Source organism: Psittacula echo, assembly GCF_963264785.1.
Source record: "Psittacula echo genome assembly, chromosome: 3".
Lineage (NCBI taxonomy): Eukaryota > Metazoa > Chordata > Aves > Psittaciformes > Psittacidae > Psittacula > Psittacula echo.
The window spans coordinates 82,063,233-82,087,276 of NC_137736.1; the positions used below are offsets into that span (position 1 = coordinate 82,063,233).

Genomic DNA, 24,044 nt, shown 5'->3' on the forward strand with positions numbered 1-24,044 from the left:
AGTTCTGCATTGTGTGCTGCCCAGGACTCCTCCTTTTTGATAGCACTCTCATATTTTGGCCTGCTGGATATCTAGACACCACGGGAAGAGGCTAAGTCCTCAGGAAGCTGTGGTTTAGTCTGGCTTAGAGTACCCAAGCATACAGTGACAGACAGGCCTGGTGTCAACAGAGCTGCTTTTTAAAATAGCTTTCCATAGGCAAAAGTAATAAAAATAATGGTTTCTGCCTCTTAAAAAAAGAGCCTGCTGGAGTGAGAGAAGGCTTATTTCTAGGCTTTCTTCAGCCTACATGTTCACATTTCCAGAAGGCTCCCTAGCTTCACAAATCAACCTTCATGCCTCTTGTTGGCTTTGGAAAATCTGTAGCTAAAAAACTACAGTCAGTGGGACAAGAAGAATAAACAAGGAAGGCTATGAGTTACAGAGCAGCTGGGAGGGTTTTCTAAGGAAACACATCCTTGTGTTTTAGTCCTTTGTTTCACTAGTGCAGAAATTGCTATGATAGGTGCAGTTGCCAAAAAAGCTCTGAGGCGGGATAGTTTATTTATACACCCCTGTGTCTAAATAAAAATCAAAACAACGCACTGTTTTTTTCTGGAGTTCTTTCAACTTTGCCTCTCTCAAGCCTGAAATTCTTGACCTGAAATGTTCAGAGTTTTGTGAAGTCTATGAAGTTACTATGTTGCTACTGAAAGGAATTGAAAATACACTAATATAGTTTGACTAAATTCTGTAAATACCTGTCTCCCTGCCCCCATATTTTAAATCTTTATATTGGTGTTAAGCTTGAATAAGCTGCCAGAATCAAACTGTCTCAGATTCAGCCTTTTATTTTTCTGTGGAACAGGTAGATTGAGATCTTGAATTAAAAGAGGCATAGTTTCTGTGAAACATGCGAAAACTCACATTACTTTTAAGTATAGCATCTTAAGTTCCATGGGAACATTGCAGCTTGGGCATGAATGACATGCCAAAAAGAGCTGTTTAAGTACGAGGTGCATATGTCATTTTGAAGACCATTGAAAAGAAAAAAACATGTCTAATTTGCCATTTATTAATACATTTATATAATATATATACATAGTGTATTTTTTTGAGCTTTACTACGTTTTCATATATTTTTTCCTTTTTAAATTGTGAGAGTCACAGAGTTGTATTTTGCTTTTTGATCTTTAACATTTTCTGACATAACAGAGTATTGTTTTCTCTTGAAGTTTCAGGAAGAATCTTTGGTGGATGACTCACTGCTTCAAGATGATGATGAAGAGGAGGAGGAAAATGAATCTCGTTCATGGAGAAGATGATTCAACTAATCAATGACAATGCTAGAACTGCACCTGTGTTGCATTAGTATTACCTAATATACTTCTGCATCTTTGTATTAAAAGGGGTTTTGTGATGAAGTTGAATTCAGATGTAGACTAAAATGCAGCTGGTCAGTTATACGTTTTGAAAGATTGATGTTTGAGTTACATTTCAGTAAATGATTGCTAAAGACATCATACTAGGAACATATGCAATGTTTTTATTACATAGTTCTACAGAAAGTTACAGAATTCTTTGGGTTCTTTGTAATTTACTGAATTGGTCAAACACAAATGACCAGAAGTTGTTATAACATAGATAATTTTTGTTCTATTCCAGATACGGAATGAAAATTTGCATTTAAAATCTTTGTGAATGTTTTCAGAAATGAATAGATAACAGTACTAAACTGAAGTCTCTAAAGTTATGTATTCATAATATTGCATAGTAGTATGCTTAGGCTTTACTATGTACTAGCCTTTTGTTGGATTTGTGTACGTATTTTACCTATGGGTTTTAATGATAAAGTGTATGACTGCTTTGCATATAAGTCCTTATGACTTTAAGATGTTAAAAAATAAAGAAATGGAATGGTCTTCAAAAAAAAAAAAAGAAAAAAAAAAAAAAAAGCAATAACCAAAAAAGCTGAGGCAATGGTCCTTCAAAGTGGAAAAAAAAAAAAAAGAAAAAAAGAAAAAAAAGAAAAAAGAAAAAAAGAAAAAAGACCATTCCAAATGGCAACCCCCACCCCCATATTCACAAAAGGAGCTCTAATCACTATCACCTACCTTAAAATAGTATTGAATATAAAAGAAAATCTCAATGTAATGGTGTTTCATTTACATTAACACAGGTGTACTCTGCATAAAAGCTTTTGGATGTCTTCTGAATTTTAAACTGTTTGATTTAAGTCGAACACTAAATAGAATAATATTCCAACAATAAGGAATTTATTCTGTATCCCTGCACTGTGCAACTGTAGAAGAAAATTTGAGCCCACAGAAATATATGCAGTACTGAAATGTAGTTCAGAAAAATTCATTAGGAGAAGTGGAATACTTGGTAGGTATTCTAAAAAAAAGTGACTACACAAATTATGCGCCTTTGTTATTCCTGCATTGCTCTGATTACGTTTATTTCTATATTGGGAGTAACACCCAGTAGATACTGAGTTAAAACTATAGCATATATTCACCATTGAAAAATACACATGCAAGAAATGTTAGTATACTCCACAGAAATACTTCACTGGGCCTTTCCAATAGAATGTTCTGTGAGGTCTGAACATTGTTCCCTTAAAAAAAGGGAACGACCCAGTCTTCGGCAGTAAAGGTTCTCTTACCAGAAAGACAATTTTATTCCCATTCAGCGGCATTTTGCTGGTCTGTTTTCAAAAGACAGTCCATTTATTTAAGTATTAAAGTGGCGGGGTTTATTTTTGTTCTGAGTTTTGGGGGTGGGAGAGGGGTTCTTTTTCCCATTTGCTCATTAATAAGAAAAGCATAAACCCACTAACTATCTAATTTATCGACTAGATGCAGGGGATAGTACTTAAGAGTATATTTTTATTTTTGTATTATTTCAAAATAGGAATGGAGGAAAGTAGAAGCAGTGTCCTGGAGAGAATTGCCCTGGCTGTAGAATTTTTGTTCTGTGCTTTTCAGTTATTTGAGGAGGTTTTGAAACCTGGATCCTGGTTTGATGCTTTCTGGGGTGTGTTTTTTGTTTGGGGTTTTTTGTTTGTTGGGGGGTTTTTTTGTGTGTTTTTCTTCATTTTGTTTGGGGTTTTTTGTTGTTTTCATTTGATTTTAGGGGGTTTTGGTTTTTTGTTTGGGTGTCTTTTCCCTAAGTCCTTGTGTATGTGCATATCTTGTTGAAAAAAAATGCATTTACATTTTTGTATAGTTTGTTTTAAACTGAAATTTCATAATTGACTGCCATGCTTGTTTACAGTACATTCTAAATCCTTCCATAAGGAATTGTATTTGGGAGATTGATTTTCTTTTCACTGAATTTCAGGTAAAATAAAATATTTTAAGAACCTTTTTATCCAGTGCTCTGAATGAGCTGTTCTAGTTCACTGAATTAGGTACAAGCTTTCTTACTTTACTTTCTTAATAATTCAGTGCATCTGAAGGGTGCCAGATTAACAGCTGGGGAGGTGAAGGTTTCTTGTGTGTCTTAAAGAACAGGTACAGCACAGAAAAGGACTGTGCATGCTTCCTTGCAGTGGTTGTGGCATGCTTTGTCTGGTGCTCAAACCTGCCTTTTTGCTGCAGTCAATCAACACAAGCTAATGGCAACTATTGGTGTGTTCTTTACAGGGATGTTTCTTATGAATCATCTGAAATTGATGTATCACATAATTTTAAAATTGGTATTCCAAGTTTGCCTTTTTGTTTTGAATTCAGCCTGGTAACACATCCATGCAAGATTAATTTATTAATAACTCTTTGCACCCTGGTCTATCTATAAGGGGGCAAAACCTTTTAAAATCCTTTTAACTACCTTCCTCCCTCAAACTTCTGTCAATGAAAGGTGTTGAGGAGATTTTACTGGTGTGTTTTGTCCCGTGCTGTCACCTTGTGACACTGAATGATGGAAACCCACCTGGATCAGAATGGGTTGGTTTACTCTTGCTTTAAAAGCAACCCCAAATACTTGTTTCAGTTGAAACCAATGTGTGATTGTATGCCATTCAGCATCAGAAAATTGAGTCCCAGTTGCAATCTAAGTGGATTCCGTGCATATTTCTGTCATTATCAAATTACTTCCTTGATTTGATTCCTTTTCGGCTTGCTATGTCTCTGTATTACTTCTCTAGATCTTCGCTCCCTTTTTTGCTACTGCCTTTGCCAACTTCTTGTCATTTCGGTTCAGTCAGATCCTCACTAGCATAGCCTTTGGTGAAATCTGTTGTCACCTAGAGCAGCATCCTTACTTGTTTGAATCAACAAACCAAATATCCTGCTGACTTCATTCCTTTCTTTACTTAGCTGATTCTTCGGAATGTGTTCTCAAGCGTGCTGCCACAGTGATTACCTGAATTGTGTTTCTTTTAACAGTTCTGCAAATGGATTTTCCTAGTCTGAAACACCAGCAGTGGGGTTACCTTGGTTTTCTGCAGACAGCTTTTGAAAATTTCTAGGAGAGAAAAAAGGGTAAACCTGTAAGAAGGTATTTTCTCTTCCAGCTAGATGCTAAAGGCCTTGAATAATGTGATAGGACATCTAGTTCAATGACAGTATTATAGTATACCATATCTGGTCGAACTACAAAAACTTTTAAGCAGTGGAAGTCAGTAGTTTAGACTATATTACAGTCTGTTTACAAAACAGTAAAGTAACAAGGATTCCTTTTTGAAGCATTATTTATGGCTATAGTATTACTTGTATTCATTATTTTCCAAAAGGCAAGGTTGGATGGGCTTTTGAACAACCTGATCTAATGGAAGGTGTCCCTACCCGTGGCAGGGGAGTTGGAACTAGCTGTTCTTTAAGGTCTTTTCCAACTCAGACTGTTATGTGATTAAAACTCACTTATTTCAAATCGGAAAACCCATTCGAGAAATACAGTATTTACCAGTTAAATGCGAAGGTAGAAGGCTTACTTTACAACCAAGTCTAAGCAGGTCCGTTTTTTTAAACAGAACACCTGTTGAAAAATAGTCATATAACTTTCAGACACCTAAAATAGGTTTCTGTTCTAAATCATACTCTGAACAAAATCTCTATTAATTAACTAGAAAAGAAGTAAAAAGAAATATTATCCAGGTAATTTCAGTATCTGAGAGCAGCTTAGTGTGATTGTTACCTGATATAAAAGACCTGATTTTGTTGTTGGCCATCGGAAGAGGTCCCCAAACTGTCTTGAGCTTAGTATTCTTGTCAGCCCTTGGATAACTTTTAATAACAGTACATTTATTTGGGGGTTTTGTAGTTGGAATGGTTAATTTGTTATTGTTGGTTACAGCATGAGCATAAAAGAGCACAAAAAGATCCACAAGAGTCTGGTTTTGGTTCCAGTTATTTGGGATGTCCCCTGTATTTTTTTAACTGATCTGTGAACTAGTAGTTTTCAGCAAAAATAGATGGGGAGGGATGGGGGATTTCTATTTTTTTTTTTTCCCTTCTACTAGTCGTATACTAGTGTTGTACTAATGCACAAAATAACATGAAGGGGTAGAACTCCACAGAAGCACCTCATTTACTGTAATTCAACATTGGGGTGTTTATGTTGCAGCTAAAGAAAGTCAGATTTAATCCAATATTGCTTACCTTTTATACAAATAGCAAGTTACAATTATTGACTTGTTACCATTAACAAATTAAGATTAGAACAACTGGAACAAATAGAGGAAATCTGAAGCTTGTGGAAAACGAGGGTAATTAAGTATGAAAAGCTGAACAGTTTTTGTTGTTCATCATGGAATTCTGAGTGGGCTGCTTATTATTGTGTTGACGTTATAGCACTTGATTGCTGTCATTGAACCTCAACTCAGACCAACTAAAAATTATTTTTCAAGACTTAAAAAAAAATAAATTTCTTTCAATTGAGCTGATACAGCTGAAAACTGATCCTTGGTGAAAATGAACACTTAGTTTTTGTGGACTCATGTAGACTTTTATAAGCACACTAGTGTGCTTGTCACACCTACAGTTATCATAACCTACAGTTATCTAAATACTGTAGGTTTATAAAACAATTACTTTCATTTTTGTTTAATATGCCTTTATGTGTTTTATTCTGAACCATGTTCTAAATGTGTAGACATCAAAAATACTTGCATCAAAAATACTTGCAACAAAAATAGACTGGTGGTTTTGGTCTTTTGTTTAAATTCTCTTTAGATCTAATTGGAACACTAATGAGAGGGATTCCAAGAACATACTCCACTAGGAATTTTTCTTTTTTTAATCCCTAATGTATCATTATTTGTAAAATCCTTCTATATATGTTAATGCTAAAACTTGTCTGAATGATGGTACTTCATCCATGTGAGTGAAGTTGAATTTAATTTTTTTTCTTCTTCTTTTTGCAGTAAGCTTGCAATCCTGAGACCAGTTGATGTCTTTGAAAATCATCTCATCTGACTCCCTGGTAGTTTATGGTAATTTTGATGTTACAGTTTGAATTCTTGAATTCCAAGATCCTTCCTGCTTTGTTAGCACAACTGACTAAATCAGTTTTTCACCTTTCTCTGACAGAGACTGGAATACCACATTCAGCAAATCTGTCTGTGCTAGTTGGTGAACTGTATTTCAGTGTTTCCCTGTAGGCAACTGGGAGTAAGAAATTTGAGGCAAGTACTCCTCAAAGTTTGTTTTTTCTGAGAAACATCTGCAGTAGACTTTTTTTGACCTTTTGCATGCAGAGAGGGTAAAACTCCATTTTTACTCTTTTAGCTATTTTATTCTTTTGTGTTGCAGTTTCACATAAATATTTTTTATAGCAATTTGATGGGTAAAATTTTTCTTTAAATGTTCAGATATTTTTATATTATCCAGCATATACTTTCCTTTAAAAAGGAAAGGGGCCTAGGGAAGCAAACTGGTTCCAGTTCATTCTGGTAAGCTATAGAGATTATTTCAAATCAGAAATGTTATTTACAGGCCTCAGAACTCAGATGGGGCAGATGACCATTTCCCAGTTGCTAAAGAATGACTTCTGCTTCTTAGTGTTCTCTTAAAGAGAGAAAGAAACAGTAACTTCTCCAAATGTTTTCCTAATGATCTGCAGCTAGACAGAATATTTCCCAGCTCTAAGGCACACTAACTCTTCTCTCTGTACAATAATTTGCTCTCTAGGGAAATAAAAAAGTTTCTTAGGTTTTAAAGGTAGTAATTTAGTTGTCATCTTGCACAGAATTTTGTGTGATAAAGATGTTTGAGCCAAAATGTTTCCTCCTTGCAGAGAAAACAGATTTGACAGAAACGTATGTTGATCTATGCATGTAAAAATCTATATCCTTTTGCTAAAAACGTGTGCATGTTGTTAATGCATGTGTGGTGTAGGGGAGATTTACAGAAGCACAGAAATGCCTCGAGGGTACAAGAACTCTTATTTTATAAAGCTTCCCAGTTCCGCAGAACTGTGCCGCATAAAAGCTGAGCCGAGTGCCCTTTCCATTAACGTGCTTTGTTTTAACATGAAGAAATGTTCTTCCTCACATTTGCAAACTGTCCTTTCTCTGTTAAAAAAAAAAAAAAAAAAAAAAAAAAGTTCTGATTTTGTGTAATTTTTTTTTTTATTTGGGTTAAAGTTCTGTGTTTTCTCTTTCAGCTGCTAGAGGGCACTATGGCTACACAAGTGAAACACAATAACTGGAAGTAATTTGCTCCCATTTCAACACTTCTGTGATATTTTTCCTGTTTCAGTTCTCATCCTAATATTTGCATTTCTTGCATAAACCTGTATACATCTCTACTATGTCAGCAAGAATTCTATTTATGTGAACTGTAACAAAGTACTTCTTTTTTGGATTTAGGTACCAATGATAAAACATGACTCGAGGTGTTTAAATCTGAATAAAACAGAAGAACATTTCTGTGTTGCAGGAGGCATATATCCATCTCCTTTTCTACTCTGGGAGTTGAATTAGTTTTTGATAGATTACAGTTGAAGTTATAAAAAACTTTGGGTAGCTCCATCCTGTTTGTCAAAGCTTTTCATAAGAATGAATCTGTTAAGCATGTGTTTGTGCTCTGGAATGGCACATATGCAGTGAACTGAAAGCTAAAACTTACTGCTGGAGGATGGGGGGAGGCAGAAATGGCAGATGATATTACGTTTCTTATACAAACTATAAAAGAAATTGCCAACTTAACATGGTATGAAGAAATTTCACCACTGTAGGCGGTTATCTTTGCTTTATGGTAGGCTCACACTAAATACATCAAAGAATTACTACTGTAGCTCCACCAACTGGTGCAGTGTAAGTACATGAAACAATTTTTCAACTATGATATGAAATACTTGCTCATCCTCAAAGGTTCCTTTTACTGTCTGTTACTATCTTGCCTGAGCGCATCAGGAAGCTACTGGTAGGCCATGCTTCTCTGCTCTTGGAACTCTGAATGTGCGATGTCCATGCACACAGATCATGTTTAGGCCAACATCATGCAGGAAGCATATGTGACTTGCTCTGTGTTCTTTTGTTTTCCCTCTCAATCATTAATGCGATATCAAAGTGCTGAGGCATCACAAATTCTGCTACACTACTTCTAACTCTCAAATTCAGCTGTGTGGAGATGATTGTATGCTCTCTCTTTCCTCACAAGATGACAGCTATGGCATTACCTGTGGACAGACATCATAAAAGGCTGGAAAACTTCCAAGAAGTCAGTATCTTTGAATTCACTTAAAGACGGAAACCTTGTGAGAAGTGATTGTGAGAAGAGAGATTCCTGTTGAAAAACTTACTTTGTTTTCTTTGCCACAATTATCGGTTTGCATTCAGATCAGTAGATGAGTAACATCTACCTTACTGATGCTCTGAGAAAGGTATTTAATATATATATTATAATATGTAATGTTTAAAATTGTATATACTCCATATGCTACTTCTACCAGTTTGGAAGCAAATAAGAGAGACACAGAATCTTTGTATGTATTTTGATACAATTTTTAGTTCTATTTTTCCATCCGCATTCTCTGTGGTAATGTTTTACTTTAGAAAACAGGGGAGAGTGGTAGGATATTGTTTGTTTATTTATTTGCACAGTTCTACAATCTTAAACTCATGGCTGCTGTTTTCAAAACACCTCCGTGGGCCATATATAGGTCCATAGGTCCTATATAGTACAAAAGAAATATGAAATTAAGTAGAACTGCAATTTTATCGAGACCATAAGATTAGAACTATCCAGTAAGCAGCAACTGAGAATGTTTAGAAAAATTTGCTGCAGTATAGAGTTGTGCAGTACAGGTTTCACAAAGGTGGACTTTCTTTATCCGAGTAACTGAAATTTTGACTGTCTTTCAAACATTCTTACAATGAAGAGAAATACCACCTGCTCATACCTGAAAACTTTGCTTCCATGCATTATTCCAATAGTTGAATGGGCCTGGATATAAAACCATAACTGCTCATCCACAGGAACACTTTTTATATGGATTAATCTTTCTACACAAAGAATAGAAAACTTCTTTTGCTTCTGTATTCAGGAGTACTTACTAGTGTCTTTCAGGAGGTGAAGGGAAATCTGTCTGCTTTTAAAATGCTAAGTCAGTAATTGGTGGATATTTGTTTAGAATATTCAGGTATCTGAACACTACATCTGTTGCTTTGGCTTTGCGTTTTGGGGTGGGGTGTTTTTTTTGGTGGTGTGTTTTTCTTTTGGTTGTTGGTTTGTTTTTTTTTCCTGTTGTGAAATTTCAGCTTGCAAAGCTACCTTTTGTAGTCTGAAAAAGGTATTTTCTGGTTTTTGAGTTTGGAATTACTTGTTTCCAGAAGCAATATCCTGTCCATTATGTATTTAGATGTATTATTGTGATGTAGCCTAATTTATCTGTGGGAGTGTTCTGTCAAGGGAAAATGTGAGTTAAGAAGCGAAGGACAACAGCAGTAGTCTTTACAGTGGCAGAAGTGGAGAGGTGGTTAACATGCAAAGTGTTGGTCAGCAGACTTACTGCCTGACCCAAATTACAAAATAATTTTCCTATTAGAAATTGTGCAAGGATATCGGCAATATAGTAGAATGAAAATGAGCGCTTTTTTTCCCGTTGAAATATAGGGAAAAATGAAGGAAAATAAGTCATCATTAGATGTTGTTAACTTTTAACATGTTAATGTGGTCTGTAGTTGCAATTTTATATTGGTGAACTTCCCACAATATCATTTGTGTGTCTTCACTGAATTACGGTTTTATAACTTGAATATTAATCTTAGTTTCTTCTGTTTCTGTGTTGCACTGTCTCTAAACATCCTTTCAAGTGAGTTTAAAGTAAGTGCTATTTCTTTTCCATCCTCATTTACTGTAATGCTTCCTGTACTGATAATACTAATGTATTTGCTCTTGTACTGGTCCTTCTCTGCAAATTTACTATATATTGAATTTTTTGAAGACAGCTTGCCAAGAAAACACTGAAGAAATAGAGAATAAGTTCTAGAAACTGGAATCTGAAATAATAAAAAGATTAAACAGTAACATTCACTACACTGCCATTTTTAAGATGGTAGTATATCATGCTACAATACTATTGGTAGATAAGCTTTTGTTAGACTTACCAGTGGCAATTACCAGTGGTTTAGTAGTCTAAAGCAGGATTGATGGCAGCTTGATTGGCTGTAGCAGTTACTGAAGTTCACATTTTATGACTGCCTTAAAAATATTAATTTAGAAGCTTACGAATTACTCTCTGGAGTCACCCTGAATTAACAAATACTGAGCTTTTAGTTTTTGAATCTTTTTGTGAAATAATTTTTGCCCACTACTAAATTTTATAGTGTTTTGCAAGAACTCATTTTCTAGATAAAGCAGTAGTAACTCTTTGATGGCCAGGACTAAGCTGTGCAAAATGTTCTCATAAATAGTCTTGTTCCATGTCCTCATTAAAAGACTGCCCTGGCTGGTCCCTTCTTCCCATCATTTGTGCTTGACACAGTAGGTATGTGTGTGATAATGTAGTAATTGAGGAGCTGGGCTCTGGTTTTAGAAACAGAGTAGTCCAATGGAATTACCTTCCTAATCTACTTCGCTGGGTGGATGGAAAGATGTCAGTGGCAGGGGATGTTGGGGCAGAAGTGAGGAGCTAGGATCAGTCGAGCTCTTCATCCCTCAGTTTTGGTTCAACGCAAGCTACTTCCACTGGAAACACCACCACCACTGTGCTGTTCTCAGTTATATGTGTTTAGCTTCAAACATTTAACAAAGCATTTAGTGAGCAGCATGTGGAAGCTGAAGTGCTTCCACAGAAGAGCAATAGAGAACCATCGGCACAGGTTCCTCAGGAACACAAGACATGCTGTGGTTCAGCAGTGACCTGCTAAATTGAAAGCTGTATGGCCCTGCATTTCATCTGACCCTCTGTACCCATTTGGAAATCAGCAAAAAGGTAGTTTTAACAGCCATATAAACAGGGACTTTGCTGTAGGAGCTCTGGCTCCTCTTGGTGTATCCCTCAGTGGTTCTGATGAGGGGTAGGTTAAAAAAGCAGTCTCAGATGCATCAAGGATCACCTCCAAAGGAGGTGTGAGAAGCCATGGAAGAATTTTGTCAGACCTTTTGGATCATCCTTTAGCTTTCTTGTGAGTACAGTAGTTCTGTGGCAAAGGCTGTGTGACGTGTGTGTCAGTACAGTGCTAATGCAGTAGCAGCAGGCTACTTAAGAGATGCTTCTTCCTCCAGTCACGGTTGTGCAGCAGGGCCACAGTGCCTGCACTTCTGTTTCCTAGGAGAACTCAGGTTTGCCAGCTGGGTAAAACAGCCCTGAGGCAAGGCTGGAGCAGGAAGACATTATTGCCTCTAATGGATCTGTGTCGATAAGCTAAACCACTGGAAGGGAACATAGGCAGTCCTGATAACATTTAGGGACCTTAGCTAGTCAGGTAACCAAGCAGATGCAAAGAAAGTAGAATAAGAATTGGATGTACCATGCACTACAGGACTTCTGATTAGGTTAGGGTCAAGGCTGGTTTTGTTCAAGGTTTTTGGGTGTTGCTGAAATTAACTACCAATATTAAATTTCTAGAAGGAGATACTAAAGCAGATGGAAGCTGAGGTTTTGACTTCTTGGCCAGACAATTGGTTATCTGCATGTTTCCTTTCCTGCAATCCACTCACGGTGTGCCACAGCAGTGGGTAGCCTAGTTTGTTGCACAAGAGAAAAGACTTTCACTAAAAGATGTGCGAAATAATGCTAAATCCACAGACTAGGGCAAAGAAAGTGTTTCTCTGGCTTGTGCTTTCACAGAGCCTTTCATCTGGAACCTTAAAGTAGCATCCAAGATACCAAAGAGTTGAGAAACCTCACTTTAGTGATCCCTTTTTGATGGCTTAGGGATTGCAGAATTCAGCGTTCCTTGTTATGAATCCTTACAGAGTATGCTGTGTCATTGGTCAGTTACTGCTTTGAAAGAGTACTTTTCCAGTCAGACAGTGTTTGTGTGTTCAAATCTGTTTGTTCAAATCAGATAGGCTAGCTTAAACAAGTCAAGTAGTAATGGATCTTTCCTCTTATTTGAACTGTTGTTTAAAACTCCTGCTGTCTGAGTGAACAAGTTAGGAAGCAGTTACATGAGAAACTTAATGGGCAGGTTATAATTTCAGATGGAAAATTAAATGCTGGTGAGATATTGTTGTGATATGGGAGTAATGAGTCCTCTTTGGTCATCATGGCTGCAGAATAAGCTGGAAGGTGTACAGATCTAAACTTTGATAGTTCCTTTAAGGTGAGCATGTGTCAATTGAACCTTTATAAGCATTTTGGCACCTAACTCCTTTCAGGTATCTCTACAGCTGTCCAAAGAATCAATGGTCCTGTCTTGCCCATCTTTGAGCAGACTGGGAACTGACCTGAACATTTGAAGCGTTAGGAGCCATACCAAGTACTCTCTTATCTGAGAGAGGTCTTTTATGCTTTGATGACTGCTTTCTAAAAATCAGTAATCAGAAACATTCAAAATGAAAAGACTAATGTGAAGGTAGACTGTCATCTTAAATCTTTGTTGAGGGCCAAAAGTCACAGTGAAAAGTATTTTTCTACTTCTATCTCCGTGGATCCACTGGTCAGTTTAAAGAGTTCTCAAAACTGACAGCAGCACATATACAAATACCTAAAGCGTACCCAAATGCTGTATCTACCGTTACTTGTGAAAATAGACACTGCCTTTTGAAGAACTTATTGGTTTGTTTCTTCCAAATGTCCAAACAAAAAATGAGTAGTCTTCTCTAGCCACTCTGTTTAGTATTATTTAGTGGTTACAGGAATAACATGTAAGGAACCCTCAGCATGAATTCTGTAGTTTTGCTTAGAAAGATAATGAATGAAATTTTAAATGATGTGGGTATCTCAGGCCCTTCTGAATTTGACACCAAATGTTTATGAGACAAAGGACAAAAGATTGGTTAACACTTGTGCTTCTACCCTAATAATCAAATGAATGGTGAGAAAAGCCCATTTATGTTCTTGCAACACCAACTGCTCCTGCCTGTATTACCTTGCCTGAGGATTTTACAAGGCGGTGGGCTGTGGTGGCTTCCAAATGCCTTGATGTCATGCTGTGGTTTAGTCTGCTGCCTATCCGGCACTATCACATTTCACTATGTCTTTGTAGCTTTTGCTTTTAACAGAACTCACTGGAGACATAGATTATTTCAGTGTCTTGTTCCCTGTCTGAATGTTGGTACTCAGCCTCTTAGAATACATCAATACTAGTGAATTAAACATGGCTGGGACTGTTCTCTGATGCCGAGGCCAACTGGCATGGAACAACTCTGGTACACTCTATTAGGCTTCAAACAAGGACAACCACATCCACATTCTCTGCTGGAAATGGTCTCTGGCTTGGGATAACTGATCCAGGTCTCTGTGGTGCTAAGGCCTGACAATTTGTAAGTACCAACAAAGTTCCAGTGCCTATGATATATACTGGACATGCTAAGGTTAGTGATTCAGATGTTGTCTGAGTTGTGCAGTATCTTTGAATGCCAAGTTTTGTCCAACAGCAGCAGGTAATGGGATCTAGTTCCAGTGATAGACACAGATGCCTTGAGGAAGACCTGTGGAAATGCAGTGACAATTGACACCACCATTCTCCAAGGAATCCATCCTCTCCATTGATAAGTGTTACTAACTAAACAGAGAAATGGTACTCAAAAAAAATTCCTAGTGCTTTTCACTGATGTACAAATAAATGGCAATTAGCAATCAAAAATGTATAGACCATAGTAACAATTGGATTTAATGAAAACTGCAAAACACATAATAGTCTATGAGATACAGTTAGAAGAAACCTTGTTAAAGGAAATGAATAAAAATCTTAAACTTGAAGTACACATAGGCCATTATATTCAAGCTTTCCTATCATTAGTAAGGTTTGCAGGTCTCTTGAACTATCCACTAAGTATTAAGTAATAATTCAGTATTAATGGTGTAATCAAAGGGGCAAACTGTGGTACCTTACTTGCAAACCTACGTATAGAATTGCAGTTTCCTATAAACTGTCAAAGGGGGAGCTATACACAGATAATGCATCCTTTAGCCCTTCATGTGTAAGTATGCTTTCTGGCACAATATATCACTTTAATTACTGTATCTTCTGCAACAGCATAGAATTCTCTGACCAGATGATTTTTTTTTTTTTGCCAGATTACTTACGCATACAGAGTGAAAATACTTTCTGTGTTTGTACGTGTATTTCATCAGCCATGCTCACATCTGTCAAAGTACAGCGAATGCTTTAATTGCCTCATCAGCTTTCCACGTCTCCCATGCAGGCACAAAAACACCACAGTGAGTTGTATAGTTACATGGTAGTGCATAAGCAATTATTAGAGGTAGTTTTCCCAACTTTTGTATTTTAGTCGGCAACAAGCATGTAGGATTTATTGAGATTATAAGCATGGTTATTTACTAGCAGAAGCTGATGTTTTTCTCCCCTCTATTTTTACATTTGAGGATAAAGTACAATTTATGTTCTGGGCATCATCATGTGGAAGTTCTAAATCACTTCATGAGGCTTTCAGCCTGGGTTATGGCATTTATCCATCAGCACTCAGTCCATTTAATCCAGGCCTCTCAGCTGTACAGACCTTGCTCCTGTTGTGAGTGATCGGCCTGCTTGAGTGCTCCCAGCTTCTCCTGTCACATCACATTTGCATAAAAGAGGACAGATAACCAAATTTGAGCACACAAATGAAAATGCTAAGCGCCGAACCTGTCACAGTTGTTGTTCAACTAATTGTGAAAAATTTGATTTGCCGGCTTTTCACTGTTTATCATGTGGACCCCCTTCTCAAATTTGCCTTGGCTTCTGCTTCTGTACATGTAGCTTTTAAACTCTCTACACAAGCAGCCCACCCTGGGGATTACTTACCTCTCCTACCAGCTTTTAATGTTGGCTCATCTACTTGACTAAATTAGGCCACCATGGCAAACAAACACATAATTAAAAACCTGGGAAAGACAACTGCAGTTGCACTTCTTAAATTGATTTTGCAGTCTATTACTGGTATATGCCTTTGCATTTTGCCGTTTTAGCTTGTCCTCCTGTAAATCCTGGAAGTGTCTTTGCTTTTGATTATCTATATCAGAGGAACATATACTATTTCAAAATGAAGACTAAGATTTTCTTCTCAAAAGGGAACAGTAAATAAAACCACATTCTTATTGCTAGGTATTTTGTGGCAGCCTATTACAGAGGTGCTATATTCATTTGAAATTAAGACCTATTTTTGAACTGACATTGAAAGCTCATGGATGAAGTACTGTTCAAATTGTCGCAGTTTTTTAAAACTCTGGGGTTTGATGTAGCTTTTCAAATGTACTTACATGTCATGCTTCTATTTCATATAAATTTCTCTTATCTGCATAACTTACACATCGTTTCTTATAATGTATACCAAAAGCTAACCAATTAAAACAGTTCAAGTCATGTTGTTTTTTGTGAAGGGAGAGGAGATTCAGTGAAACAATTATCTATACAAAAATACAAAAAAAATATAATCATCTACCTATCCAAATCGTCCTCCATTTGGTATCAGCATTGATTGTACCCTGAATGCCCATAAATTGTCATTTAAGAAGGTAGATGATAACATGGGCATAGTAGATATAAATCTATCAAGGTCATTTAAAGCATCTATAAACAACTTGATAAGAAAAGCTGGTATTTAGATGTATGCAAACAATATTTTTCTAGCAGTTCTAAAATAACAAGATACATGTTTTCAAATTAATATAATAATTTGTCAGCAGATATGACTGAAATATAGTTTAAAAAAATCAAAAAACCCAAAACCGAACTGTAAATATTTTGCTTAAAATAAATTTTATAGTTCCATTTCATTCTCTTGGTGAAGGGAGAAAAACCCCTGAAGTGACTTTCATGGCAAGTTCACTGATAACAGGGGTAAGGCCTATCATGAACTCATCAAGATGTATCTTAAAACTGTAGGACATTTTAATCCGTTTCTCTGGTAAGTCTGTACACCAAGAAAGGCATTTTTTTTTTTTTTTTTTTCCCCCTGATTATTAAGAATGATATAATTTGTCACCTAAACTGACTTGCATCCAGGTTAACTATGGTGAGTTGTCCTTTGTTTTAAACAGCTGTTCTGCCTTTGTGATGTTTACTTGATAGTTCATGAACCATGTCATCCCAGCCTTACTAGGCTAAACAGGCTGAAGGGCTTTGATGAAGTCTAATGCATTTAACTGCAGCAATTTAAGATATTAATATTCACAGCTCAGTGTGTTGGAGATCACTGTCCTTTACTTCTCCATTAAATTTTGCCCTTTTCCTCATTTTTATGACTGAATTCTACTCTCATTAAAAATGCAGCTGGAGAAATAACTCGTGCTGTACTCTATGCTCACTACATTTTGCTTGTTTGTGATCACTAGAATACTGTCAGTTTCCTTTTTTATATCCTTCCTTCACATTGTACTATTTTATGTCCTTCCTCATTAACAGCTTTCCAAAGCTGACCTTCTTTCCCGTCTTCTTTCTTGATTTTGCCAATGAATTGCACTAAATACACAAATCATATTTGCAAAATTAAGTATTTGGAAAAGAGGGCTACAGACACGTTTGGAAGAGACTATTTATTAACATGTCAGGCCCACAGCATCAAACTAAGTAGCAACAGCAATTCAAGAAATGAGTTAGCTAACAAAAAACTTCATTCTGTACTTAACAAACTGAAGATAACGTTGCCACTGCCAACAGGTTTGAATATGAAAATCGATGAAATAGCAGCTCTTCATCCAGACCAAAAAGATGGCCGGGGGATTTCCAGAATGTTGTCACATCTTTTGGGTTACTCTGAGTAACCTTCAATAAGATGTTCCATAAAGAATCTAATATTCCTTCCCAGCTTCTCCCACTTGCAAAAATACATTCTGATAGCAGAAATGTCCTGAGATATCTTTGTGATCAAAGAGGTGGAAGAAGATTTATTTACCTAAGAAAATAGGTACCATTTTCAAAATCCCTTTTCTTCATAGAAAAAGAACAATAAAAACCCATTAGTTACCCTGTTCTTCAACACCGGGATTAATAACTATTGATAATTTTTTTATCTCTCCTTAGCATGCAACGATTTGATCTAGAAATCTCATAGAAATATTAAAACTAGTAGAACTGAATTAAATATTTAGGCTCATGCACCATATTGGTCTTAAGAAGAACTATGCTTACAGGAGCATATTCTGTCCTCTGCCTTTTCTCAGATTTTAACAAGAAAAAAAGGCATTAATTTATTGCTTTTTTTTTCTAATTTAACTTACTGGAACATGGAATTTTTATTGTTAAATCCTGGAATTGTTTCATTCATTATAAAAATAATCCTCATCCCTTGTTTTTCTTCCTTTACTTTTTCTTCTTTGAACTTAGTTATGTGTATTGTTAAATGTATTCTGAAGTAGTGCAAGAAGCAATGCAAGAGAATGGAAGAGAACAACTACAAGAGCCGCAAATCAAGATATTGGCTCTCAGGGTAAGTTTTATAGTCAAAATACTTGTGATAGCAGGACTTAAAGAAAGTTTTTGAAAAAGGAAATTACATTCTAAACTTTCTTCATTAAGTTGATCTGTCTCCTAAGTAAACATGAACATGCAGTTCTCCAAACTGGGTTCTTGATGCAAATGAGTGATTTATAATTTCAGAAATCGCATTGCAAAATTTCCTCAAATTCTACATCCTTCAATATCTTTATCCATAAAATGTTTTGCTGAGCAAGTCGGAGAAACATAACAGAGCAAGGGCAAGAAATGTGTTCAAAATTTTGAACAAGTGCTAATGGAAAATGTTTTGCCATATTCCCCCAGCTCTAATAAAATGTACACTTTCCATTTATCCTTCAACTAGATATCTATTGATGTTTGATTAAAACCAATCTCTCCTGCTTCTGTAAGTACCTTTGTGTAATTCATGGGGATTTTCTCATTTTCCCAGGTCTGCTTGGGTAAATAAAGGTTTCTCCTCAGCTCAGTCTCTTAGGTTGGATGTTAGAATAAACAAAATTCCGTTAACTTGCTTTCTGTTTTGCTTTAGATTGCAAGTAACTTCATCAGCATGTAAGAGAGCTAACTGCTCCATCTCTCCATATATGTTTTATTATACAAAGCTGACCCCCTTTCCATGAACTTAGCTCTCGACTACAGCTAAATGAAAAGAATAAGCACGCACAGAAAGGCTTAGCAGGTTACACATACACATCTCCGTGGTTTGTAGGTATATGCAAAGGGAGACATATGTTAAGTTGCCTGTTCATTTTATATAAAAAACCAAAACTTATTTACCCTGTGGGTAAAATGTGTGTTGACCTACTGCATTACAGTATAAGCATGAACAAGGTTACTTTTTCCCCCTTTCTGCTAAATAATAAGGCAACTCATGCTGAGGGTGCACTTAAACTACACCTATAACTCTTGGAAATTCATAGATCGTAAGGCCAAATGGGACTATTATGATCATCTTGCCTGACCTCCTCTATAGCACAAGCCGTAGGGTTTCGACAACATAACAGTATTTGTAATTTCATATCCATTAGAGTGCTATTTATAGGATATATATTGTATTGAAATGGCAGAATATTCATTGCTCTGAAATTCTGCTAGATAATTTTACTATTGTAGTGGCATTTACAGGTTCCTCCACTGGTACATATTAAAAAAAATTAAACAAAAAAAAAAAATTAAACAGAATTTCAAGTAATTTGCTAAAAATGTGACCACATCTAATAAGCAGATTGCTCAGTACAACAGCTGCAAAACCATGTATTTAATGTAAAAATACAGTTGATGCAGAATAATCCAAGTAATTAATTAATTACCAAGTACTGTAGAATCTGAATTCTAATTAAGAAAAGAAAAATGATGACTAAATAGACCATTTCACTAACTAGAGTATTTTAGCAAGAATAGACAAAATAAAACTTGTGTGCCTTTCATTAAGCTTAATCTTGCCCTGTGTTAAAGCTCTTTTTCCTTTGGACTGATATGAGGAACTATGGTGCTTGAATTCCATTTTCATGGAACCACTGCTATAAATGACTGCTTCAGATGGAAACTGATTTTAAATAGTGATTAGGGCAGAAATAGACAGCTGGACTGTCACAGGTCTAAAGTAAACTGAACTGCCTTGATTTGTAAAACTATCACCCTTCTTTTATATGAGGAAGTATATTTAAAATTAATATTTCCTTTTTCTAAAGGCATAAAATCATTAGTCCTCAAGTTTCATTTCCTACCTATCTGAAAACTGGAAAATGTTCTCTATCTTTTCTGTAGGAGTCACTGATGAAATGTACTGCGTGTCCTAAAGGTCCTGGCCAAATCAAACCAGCTTCAGTGCTCAAATCTTTGAAACAGGTAATATGCCTGATTTTTAAAGATAAAAATCCAGATATCTTCTATGTTTGTATTTGCGGCTGGGAAGGGAGCAATAAAAGGGCAATTAGCATTTCTACTGATCATTGGTTAAAATGATTTAACCCGCCTTTTATCAAAGTAATAAAGACCCTTGAAGTAATTACATCATTTTCTTAAATGCCAAGAATGATGAAATAAAACAGCATGGATGTCATTGGTCAAAAATGTTTCTTGTAGAAAAGCTTATGCCATTCAGATCAGTCCCTTCTTTTCCCAATCTTGTCTAAAATTCTACAAATTTAACAACATAAACAGACAACTATGCCTTGCAAGAAGTAGATAGACAGATAAATATGTCACTTAACAGAAACTTTGAGAAATTGATTATCAGTAAAATAGCTTGGTTTTGTAAATCAAACGCTTTGTTCAGAGAGTCTCCTTTCTATGCGGAAGCTTTGACAAACTCTCATGACAAGTGCAGGAGGTTTGCAAAAACCCGTGTTTCCAGGTTTGCATTTTGATCCATTCACTAGTAAATTCTCCAAGAGTTAGATAATCACAGCATTTAGCTAAAAAAAGGTCAGTTTAAAAGTATTTCTTAAAGCTATTTCAATGGAGGGATAGAGAGCAGGGATGAAGAGACCAATTAACCAATTTTTCTTGGCCTTTCTCTCACGCGCAGACACGTTCTGTATAAACCCCTGTTTTGATGTATTATTTTAATTAATCCTGGTCTTTTGATTTCTGCAAAAAGAAGGTTAGCAAATGTAACAATGCTCGAGAGTTTCTTTATCGTAAAAGACACATAATTCCAAGCATTTAATAAGGTAGATTTATTCTGGGTAGTTTAGTTTGCACATTCACTCAAACAGCCCTCCCCAAAGACAACATTAAAAATGTGATTAGTTAGCTGCCATCAATAACACAAAATAGGAAAACACTCTCTGAAGGGACAGCTTTGTGGAGGGCACTGCACAGTGTGTAGTAAAAATATATGGCCTAATAAGTTTACATTTGCAGGCTCATTTGTTAAAACTCTTGAATTTCTAATTTGTGTCGGAAAGATAAATGGATGGGGCCTCAGTAAAGTGTGAGATTAATACTGATGGATGGGGATTCAGATTTTTGCTAGCCTCTTACTTCTGTACAACCCAGTAGGCAGTTTATGGGGAAAACCAAATGTAAACAAAAAAAAAGGACATTATTTACCTTGGTCAAGGCCAATTATCAGTTATATTGTTCTTTTCAACTTTATTGTTTAGATGTAAATTATCCTTATCTAATTATTGTTTAATGCATTTTGGTAATCAAGCCCTTACAAAGTGTAATTAGATGCTAAAAAGGACAGGCACCCCATGGTTACTTTGAAACACTGCAAATAGTCAAATGGTAGAAATGGAGGCTGCTGGGACCTTTAGGGGTGAGAGGTGGAAGAATAATAATAAAGCATATCCTATAATAAAACCTGCTTTACACCTGAATCAAAATACTCACATAAAATGAGAATGAGCTGCGGTTATAATACGAATAACAAAATAAGTGGGCTCTGCACATGCTGTACACAGTTTATTTCAACAGCTTTCCTTCCACATGCGGTGCCAGGGCAATGCTACTGCTGTGCTGTAAGGAGGCAGACTGTAGAGGTGATATACCTCCAAGGCAGAAAGTACCTCTGAGCTCGGGTGAACATTACTAATGTAGAGAAAGAAGTTCGTATGTTCTAATGAAGTTGCCAGTTACCTTTTCAAACTATAATACAAACACAGATGTGGCAGAAAAGCAGGCATTAGTAAGGAATAAAAAAAGGGACACTTAAAAAAGAAGGAACAAACCAAATGTCATTGCTGTTACACTTCTGCATGTATAGTACCTTTAGATCAAAGGCAATCCAGTCTCCAGTATTTATTAAGCAACATGTTGAAATGCCAGTACAGGTTCATAGGGGTTGCTGAATCTGGCAGCCCCACGGAGACGAGGCTGCAACAGCTCCAGGCACCCAGCTTCAACCAGTTGTGAGGCTGGGGATATATTCCCAGTAGGCACCTGCACAAATGTGTGTACAATGCATGTTTAGAAATAAACATACCTATCCGGTCACACAGATCAACCCAGGCAGACACACATGAAGACAAACAGGACTCATGGCTTCATCCTGTTCTTCTCAGGATGAAGGCCTGTTTGTGGGAAAAATCTGGTTATAGATGCAACATGGATCTCCAGTAGCTGGGATCGGATACACAGCCTGTCCAGTAAATTGCCCCTGGATCCTGTCTCCAGGTGCCTCACATACATGCACACAAGGGTCTCTCAGCTAACCTCCAAGCCCCAAGATCGCTCCAACAGTTGAACAGGACTCTCCTGGTGCTTCCAGTAGCCAGTTCTTCTCAAGGGCTTACCTTCAGACACCCCCTGGTTCCTGGGCCACTTTACCTACTTACCAGGTAGTTCCTCCCCTGCACATTCTATAGTAAGTCCTGCACAATCACAGAAGACTCTTACCTTACATCCCATAACATGCCCCATGTCCCTTTGCATTTATGGAGATGAGATTTTTATAACATAATGGCAGACTAGTGCCTTGATGAGCTGTATACTTAATTTTAGCAGCCATTTTTGAAGAAGCAGGTATAAATAGAGCCACGATTTGCAGCGAAACCTGGTGTCCCAAAAAAACGAATCAGGATCAAAATTGTTTGTTTAAGCAGCAGCAATTTAAAATGTGGTTGCAGTCAGAAAAATTATTAAGTGATTTACATCTGTTTTTCTTTTACAGTTGCATAATGGAATGGATGTTTTCTTGACTTCATGTACCTCCAATACCAGTGGTGTTTCATCATTTTTTAATCTGTGTTGCAAAATAAATATAACTATGAAACATTAGAGCAGGTGCTTCTTTAGCATCATCCACTGCAATTTAAACTGAATAATTACTGCAGGTGCTTCCACCTATATGGCCTTAGTCCACAGACACATGGTTCAGGGCATCAGTGCTCTGTGAACCATAAGAATCAAATCTCATAGCCAGCTTGCTTGCTTTCATTAAGTGAGGCAGTTCGTTTTCTTCATGGCAGCCCATGTGGTGCTGTGTATTAAATTTGTGACCAAAACACTCTTGGTAACTTCAATGTTTTAGCTGTTGCTTGAAAGTGCTTGCTCACTGTCCCCCCTGCCCAACCCCACCAGTGAGGAGGCTGCGGGTGGACAAGAGGCTGGGAGAGGATGCAGCCAGGACAGCTGACCCCAGCTGACCAAAGGGGTATTCAATACACTATAGGATGTCATGCTTGGCAATAAAATTAGGGTAGTAGTCTTTCTAAGGTTGCTCAGAGACTGGCTGGGCATTGGTCTGCTCATGGGAGGAGATGAATGAATGTTTGCCTTTGCATCAGTTGTTTAGTTTAAGAGTTTTTTTCTTTTGCTCATTAAATTGTCTTTAACTCAATCCATGGTTTTCTCTAGTTTTTCCTTTCCCAGTTCTCTCTCCCATCCCACTGCAGGGTAACTGAGTGAGCAGCTTGTGGATGCTTGGTTGCACCATAATAGGTATGGTAATTTATTGCCAAAATAAAAATAAAACTGAAAAATATGTCCTATGCAGACAGATGTAAGCAGTACTTAGTTTAGTAAAAGAAAAGGTGCAGTAGTGACTTGACATATTCTACATCAAAAGAAAGCTCTTCAAATCCTGTGGGTAAATTTTAACAATGGCAATTTAGACAATGACTCAATGTTATGTGACATACTTAAATTAAGATTTGATGTCTTCTTAAAAACAATGCTCAGCCAGTTCTCTGTTGAGTGAACGTCCATATCCATGCTCCACTCTTGCACATAAGCATTTTTATATCCTGAGACTGGAGTTTTGGAATAACCTGCTTCTCTGCCTGTTTTACAGTAAAGGGCAGGGTGAATCTTCTTCCTTCAACCCTTTTCTAAATGTTATGCTGTAACTGAACCATAAATTACCATACGTGATGCAGAAGTTCTACAGTCAGTACTTATTAGTAGTCATTAGGGGTCAGAATAGATGTGCTCGTGCCACTCCTTACTACCTTCACAAACTCCAAATCTGTTAAAATGGACACTTATGTCTTATGTACTCGGAATATAACTGAGAAAACTGACAGCTGTTGTTATCATACAAGTTTAGTTCTGATGTCTGTGCGACTCATATATTGGCATGACTGTGTGTTCAAATGCA

The 24,044-nt window shown here is 36.7% G+C and overlaps 1 protein-coding gene across 9 annotated transcripts in view; it reads left to right on the plus strand.

The window, feature by feature from the left end:
• The window catches only part of RBM26 (RNA binding motif protein 26), a 53,140-nt gene extending 50,256 nt beyond the window's left edge, over positions 1–2,884 (plus strand). For all 9 annotated transcript variants that reach the window (XM_080612584.1, XM_080612592.1, XM_080612588.1 and 6 more), the window contains one exon: positions 1,215–2,884. In XM_080612584.1, coding sequence (XP_080468710.1) covers positions 1,215–1,304 — 90 coding nt within the window. In that variant the 3' untranslated portion in view covers positions 1,305–2,884. The remainder of the gene's footprint in view (positions 1–1,214) is intronic.
• The last annotated feature ends 21,160 nt before the right edge of the window (positions 2,885–24,044 follow it).